At 39.4% G+C, this 7,561-nt stretch overlaps 1 protein-coding gene across 7 annotated transcripts in view; it reads right to left on the reverse strand.

Annotated features, from left to right (window-relative positions):
• Nucleotides 1-914: 914 nt before the first annotated feature.
• The window catches only part of SLC20A2 (solute carrier family 20 (phosphate transporter), member 2), a 93,769-nt gene continuing 87,122 nt past the window's right edge, over nt 915-7,561 (reverse strand). For all 7 annotated transcript variants that reach the window (XM_005856472.2, XM_005856471.2, XM_014536634.1 and 4 more), the window contains one exon: nt 915-2,488. In XM_005856472.2, coding sequence (XP_005856534.1) covers nt 2,324-2,488 — 165 coding nt within the window. In that variant the 3' untranslated portion in view covers nt 915-2,323. The remainder of the gene's footprint in view (nt 2,489-7,561) is intronic.

Genomic DNA, 7,561 nt, shown 5'->3' on the forward strand with positions numbered 1-7,561 from the left:
AGGAGCCTCGTCTGCAGGAGTAACCCTTGTCCAGGAATGTTTGCATTTTTAGGGGAAGAGGTTAGAGAAAAGACTCTCAGGTGGCCCTGGCAGGGGAGCCCACTACCAGCACCCCCATCCGTCCAAGGGGATCCATCCTTTGCCTGAGCTCACCTCCCTGCCCTCACAGGGAGGCCACCTCTCAGGTAACAGAGAGGCTGCGAAGGGTGCACTGGACAAGCCTTCTCTCTGGACGTTGCTGCTGATGGGTTAGGTGCTTAGTCATTTGAAGACTCAGTGTGGGCGTGACCTTTATCCCACTTTGCATCCCGGGCCTCTGCCTCTGCCCCTCTGGCTGCAGGGCTGTGCCAGGCTGAGATGGCAGCCTTCTCCCAGGACGCGGCTTGCAAAAACTGCCACTGTGTCACTGTTGTGCTGTTTTTTGTTTGTTTTTTAATAAATAAATGTAGAAGGAAATTGAACTTACTGATTCTATGGTTTTATCATAAGTGAAGAAATGAAAGGCCTAAAATGCCGTTTTAAACATTGGAAAGGGCACATTTCTTTGTGGAGATGCAGAACTTTTAACATCTGGCGAGTCTGCCCCACCCCTTACCTTCCTGGCTCAGGAAAAAGTTTCCTTTCGATGCTCCAAGTGGATGTGTTTTTGTTTTGTTTTTTGGCTGCTTACGCCAAGAAGAAAGGATGTGCGTGTTCCTGCTAGGTCCGTAGCCCTGGAATCTGGCCAACATAGAGTGGCAAACCCTTTCATCAGATAGTACATGACTGAAGGATTAACGTTTGTGTTTGTTATCAGTGGGCTTTCTGGATGCTGAGCTGTGTGGGTCATTCTTTCCTTTTCCTACTCGTGTATTTTATGCACAAACATGTAATAGTACTAAAATAAGGGGGAAAAGGTATTTGAAACATAGAAGTAACCAAATTATATAGCTTTTATTTTTGTGGAAACTCTGGACAAAAAAAACATTACATAGATATTTAGAAAGAAACTTCAGAGGCAAACTTGAGGGGCATTTTTTATTATAAATTTAATATGGTTGATTAATGAAAAATCACAATGAAGTACCGAGAAAATGTCTGTCAATATAAAAATTTTAGCAGCATTTTCAGTTTCAGGCTCTAACATTAGTCATACTTCCTCCCGCTATCAAAAAATAATCCAATGGGATACAGTGAGCATCAAGATGTTCAGCTTAGTGAAGGCCTCAAGGAAATCCTCAAATCCAGTGTATTATCTGATATTTCAACCGCCCCTCTCCCAAATTTCTAGAATGTCAAAGTATTTGCCTCAATGTTTGAGACAAGAATTCCTGCGGCTGCAGGGGAGAAAGGAGTGAAAATTAGAACTGGACTTGATATGTAGTGCTTGAGTGCATGTCCTCTGTACATTCTCTACATTGACAATGAACGGCCATGGCAGGGCTGACTGATACCTGCATGTGGCAGCAGTGGTGGGAGAGGGTGGGATAGGGAACCGGAAGTGGGACGTGTACATGATGGGGGACGGTGCCTCACCGCACACACTGCTGGGGCAGGCCAGAGCCTGGCAGTATTGCTACATCCCAAGCTAAAGGTAGGATTCATGAGGAGGGGAGACAAACAATATGAAAATATAATACTGGCAAACTATTCCCCTGCTTCTTTGGTACTCTCCAAAAATTCTCTGATCAAAAAAGCTAGGAAGCGCATATCATTAAAAAATTACAGTTTTAAGTATTTACAGAAGCAATTATGATATATTACATAATCAATACACAGTATATGAACAAACTTCAGTGAAAGCACTTGGGAACTCCTGTTCCACTATTATTCAATATCACTTCAACATACGCACACCTCCCAAATTTGTATCATACATCTCTCAGTTATCTTACAGTATGTTAAATGGGAACAATAGCATTTTCCAATCTACACTTTCCTTTTAAAAGGTTCTCAAAATTTGCCACTGAAATCACTATGTACAAAGATCTGTTGAATATTGAATTCTAGGCAATTCTCTCCACTCCCATTTTGGATATATTTGCAATAATGCTACCTATTCTATGTATACAATATGTATTTAATATATAAGTAACTGCACCATGTTATGTCACCACGATACCAGTTTAATGCACATGATATGTACAGTAGTTAAGTTAGCTCTGGAGGATGACTACCACCTAGGTGAACTGTGGTCTGGAACCACCTGCAGGGCGTGGAGAAGCTGGCTGGGAGGCAGCCCGTGCGTGGGCAGGACGCGTGTGCGTGTGAGAAATGTGGGCACACGCCTCCCACACATCCCCATGCCAGAACCTCCCTCGCTGGCTGGCTGGAAGAAGACAAATCACACATATGGAAGGATCCCGTACACAAGGAGAGCCATGACAGCAGCACTGAATAGCCCAGCCACGGGGACAGTCACAAACCAGGCCACAAAGATGTTCCGGAAGAGGTGCCAGTCCACAGCCTTCCGGGAGCGGATCCAGCCCACAGCCACCACGGAGCCCACCTGAGAGCAGAAACATTTTAAAGTTAAAAGAGCCCACAAACTCAACCAATGTAAACTGGCTAATCTCAAATAAATTACATTATAAAATTACCTGCTCTTTTCCCTAACTTTGCTAAAAGCTTCTAAACTGGTTTAGATTTTAGGTACAATTGTCTATGCTTCTGTACCTTATAAACTATGAATGCCCCTGTTTTAAATATTCCCCACGTAGGCTATGGCTTACTACAGTATGTAAACCGGCTTTAATTACATAACGAAGTGGCAATGATGTATCTTTCTCTTTGAAAAACAGCATCATAAAATGTTGGAGCTGGAGAAGACCTTTGAGAGTATGAGATCACACCGAGCCCTGGGGGCTCAGGGGCGCCAGGAGATACCACAGATCTCGCAGACTAAGGACTGGAAGTCAGGCCTCTGACATTAAACTGGCTTCTTCCATTATCTCAAACTGCCTTGCAGTCCTTGCACTTTAGCTAATTTAAAAAAATAAAATAAATGGAGCATAAATATTGGATCTAATGTCAATCACGCATCACAGAGGCATGACAGAGATCCGTGGAAATTAGAATATCAATACTGATTCAAATATTTTTCTAAATACTTGCAGTTCATTTTATGGTTTGCTGAAAGTCTAAAAAGGAAAAAGAAAAAAAGAAGACACTTCAAGTACCCTAAAAATCCTAAGAAAGTACATTCCCTTTACCGTCTCACTCCTCCCTCAGGCTCTGGGGAAGCTCAGAGAGTTTAACTTGTTAGGTGGCTCTTGAAGATCTCCATAAAACAGGCTTGTCTGCTGACCCTCCAATACTTCAGAATCAGCAGTGGCCAGTGAGATTCAAGTAGCAAAAAATAAAATATAACACTTTAAATTGTTTATGGAAGCCAAGCGAGCGCCAAAAACAGTAGCATATTTAAAGGCAGTTATTTAATGTGACATTTTGTCAACTTAAGCCATCAAATCCACAAACACTATCTCCTGAGATTAAATTCTTGTTACTGTGTCCCTGGAGTGTGTGCACCCCAGCTGTTCTGGATTACCTCCATGGCAAGGACACAGTCAAGTTTCTATTTTATCTGTGCCCTCTTCCTTTCTTAGAACACATATTTTTAAGCATAAAGGTAATAAAATAATTTTAGAGCAAGTGTATGTAATAGGAGGGATGGACAATTACTGAGAACCCAACTACTGTTATATTTATATATTCTTTTCTAGTATTTTTATAAATATACCTTTTTAAGTAAATAATAGGGTAGGCTACTATTTTTCTTCAAAAAAATTAACATTATATGCTAAGCATTTTCCCTTTGTACTCACAGCCTTTATGATTATCATGTAAAATGGTACATACTTTAGGTGGATGTACCTTAATTTATTTAACCATTTCCAATTTGCTTCAAATTTTTCCCTATCAGAAACAGTTCCATGATTAACATATTAACTCATACAGCTTATGTTTAGGCTTTAAAAAATAATATTGCCTGAAATGGATTATTCATTAAAGGGGACATTTATAAAACACCTTGAAATAATCTGAAACTTAAGAGAAAAGCTGCAAGAACTCCCACACACCCTTGACCAAAATCCACCAATTTTTAACATTTTGCCGTAATTTACAAAGAAACATTTTCATACCATTAAAATATCCTGCTCCTCATCAACCCCCCTCTTCCCTTCTGCTAAAGATTTAGCAATCTGATCTTTAATATGACGGTTGCAAAACAGTGATTTACCAAGGCCTTCCCATGTCTCTACTACATGCTAGGACCTCAGTATCTACTGCCAAAGTATTATAAACAGATGTGAATATACAAGGTCATCCATAACCTGTGAACTTCACACCACAACAATCCTGTAAATTGTTCTTTTTTGCCAATCAATCAACAAAAACATGTACTGCTGTTCCTATAATTTATATATCTTTGATTATGACTAAGGCTGAACTTTATCCAATTTTACTCCCTCTAGTCTTTACATATAAAAATTGTCTCTTTGTGTATTTTGCCCTTTTACATAATGGAATCTAAATGTAAATGTGTCCCTTATTTATTTATGTGAAAATAGTAATGCAAATATTTTCCCAACCCAAGTTTCTAATTTTATGCAATAACAAGACAAGCAATAACAAGTGTTCAGAGTTGTGGAGAAAAGGGAACCCTCATTCACTGCTGGTGGGAATGTAGACTGGGTAAGCAGTCTGGCGATTCCTCAAAAAATTAAGAATAGAGCTACCATACGACCCAGCAATCCTTCTTCTGGGTATCTACCCCAAAACTGGAAAACATGTATTCGCAAAGATCTATGCACCCCTATGTTCATTGCAGCATTATTCACAGTGGCCGAGACATGGAAACAACCAAAGTGCCCTGTGATAGAGGACTGGATAAAGAAGATGTGGTACATACACACAGTGGAGTACTACTCAGCCATAAAAGAAAGGATGATATAGAGTCATTTGCAATAACATAGATGGACCTTGAGAATATTACGCTAAGTGAAATAAATAAGTCAGAAAAATCTAAGAACCATATGATTTCACTCATATGTGGGATATAAAACTGAAACTCATGAACACAAACAGCAGTGTGGTGGCTGTCAGAGGGAAGGGGAGGAGGAACACAAATATATGGTGACGGGAGAAAATTTGACTTTGGGTGGTGGGCATATAGTGCAATATACAGATCTTGAAACATAGAAACCCATACCTGAAACCTATATGATCATGTTGACCAATGTCACCCCAATATATTTAATAAGAAAAGGGGAAAAAAGAGAAAAATGTTAAATTCTTCAACTATGAAAAAAAATAATTTCAGGCAATAAAATATGCTGCACTTTTCTCTACGATTTATCCTTAGCTTGAATATTTGATATATATATTTAATTCTTTTATTCTAAATTCTCTAAAACAAAGTCATATTTTATTTTAAATTTTAAAATATTTTAAAAATATTATTTAAGTCATCAGATATATGTTCATATATTTTGAGAGTTGTGGGTCTAATTTTGTTTTTCTAGATTGATAGCCAGCTGTCTAACATCCTTTATTGGTTAAATTTTCCCTTCCTCAAACTATATGCTCGTATATAACAGGCTCTCTCTCTTGCCTATCGACTGTTTGTAGATAAGTATCTAAGTATTTTTATTATTGTGCTAAAATATACATAACATAAAATTTATCATTTTAACCATTTAAAAAAAATATATGTTTTTACTGATTTCAGAGAGGAAGGGAGAGGGAGAGAGAAAGAGAGAAACATCAATGATGAGAGAGAATCATTGATCGGCTGCTTCCTGCACACCCTCTACTGGGGACTGAGCCAGCAACCAGGGCATGTGCCCTGACTGGGAATCGAACCGTGACCTCCTGGTTAATAGGTCTATGCTCAACCATTAAGCCACACCAGTTGGGCCATTTTTAACCATTTTTAAGTGTACAATTTAGTGGCATAAAGTACATTCACATTGTTTTGCAACCATTATCACCATTCATCTCTAGAACTTTTTCATCATCCCAAACTCTGTCCCCATTAGCACAATTCCCCACCCCCCTCACTTCCATCTACTTTTAACTCTTATTTCCTTACAATAAACTTTCTACCTGGCAAGGTCAGTCCCTCCTTATCACTTTTCTTTTTAGATCATTTTATGTCCTTGCTAATTTAATCTACCAAATGAACTTTAGATTCACTTTGTAAAGTTGTAAGAAAAATTCGGTTGGGGTTGTATTTGAGAACTGACATCTTTACAAAATCTAGTTTTCCCATCCAATAGCAAAGTGTATCTCCTACACAGGGTTCTTTCCTGTGTTCTAGCTTCCCTCTGAGGAAGCTGAGTGTGTTTCCAGCTTGCGGCCATCATCAGGCACTAACAGCAATAGAATTATTGAGAAATGGGGGAACCAGGGAGCAAGAATTAGAAAATTAGATTAGAATTTAAAATCAGTAGTGTTTCCTATAAGCAGTTCCAAATCCAACGGCTAGTTGAGTAATCATCAATAGAGATGAACAATGTGGGTAATTCACACAAAAAGGATAATCCCAAACCACGCCAATATGGATTAAAACATTTGGAAAACACCTCTGAATTCCTATAAAAGCGCCCACAAAGGACTGTCTGCATTAAATATTGGGACACTTAGAAGAAACATGAATAAATGAAATCTACCCAGGTAAATCACAAAAGCCCATTTTACACAACAGTTTCCATATTTTTTCCTGCCAAGTTCCCCACTTTTGCCCACTTTTTAATGGAGGTGTCTCTAAGCAAGAAACCTAACAAGTAGATGGGAGAGGAAGCAGAGAGCTGGACAAACTAAACACAAGGTCTAATTATTCCGGGAAACCTGATGGGATTGTTACGGTTTTATGTGGATGTCAACACCCTTTGAGTATTTCCAGATTCACAGCTTCGCTCACATAGGGCCTCATTCTTAATGCCATCCCACGTCTCTCATATTTCATCCCACATTGGCCATTTGGGGACTTGCAAGCAGAAAAAAACATGTGGTGTAACGGAGTAAGAGTTATGCGGCTGGCAGGCAACTGTGACCTCTTCTTAGCACTTATATGTGGACGGCACAGAGCCTCTCTGTCCACACCACTGAGGTTCCTGAGAGCCAGGACTCTGCCTCAGCTTCTGCAGTACCGTGATCTGGGCTTTGTCCACAGTCCATGATCAGTGACACTGGACAAACGGACGAGAATCTAGTGGAGCTCTGTCTGCCTAGTTCAGTGATGGCGAACCTATGACACGCGTGTCAGAGGTGACACGCCAACTCATTTTTTTGGTTGATTTTTCTTTGTTAAATGGCATTTAAATATACAAAATAAATATCAAAAATATAAGTCTTTGTTTTACTATGGTTGCAAATATCAAAAAATTTCTATATGTGACACGGCACCAGAGTTAAGTTAGGGGTTTTCAAAATGCTGACACGCCGAGCTCAAAAGGTTCGCCATCACTGCACTAGACCTAGCTTTGGCTGATGCCAGTGTATTTGATAATATTTACAGTCAGATATATCTTTACAGTCAGATATATCTTTCCCAAATTCTGGTCCCTTAGACATAATC

The sequence above is a fragment of the Myotis brandtii genome, unplaced genomic scaffold (assembly GCF_000412655.1).
Source record: "Myotis brandtii unplaced genomic scaffold, ASM41265v1 scaffold103, whole genome shotgun sequence".
Taxonomy (NCBI): domain Eukaryota; kingdom Metazoa; phylum Chordata; class Mammalia; order Chiroptera; family Vespertilionidae; genus Myotis; species Myotis brandtii.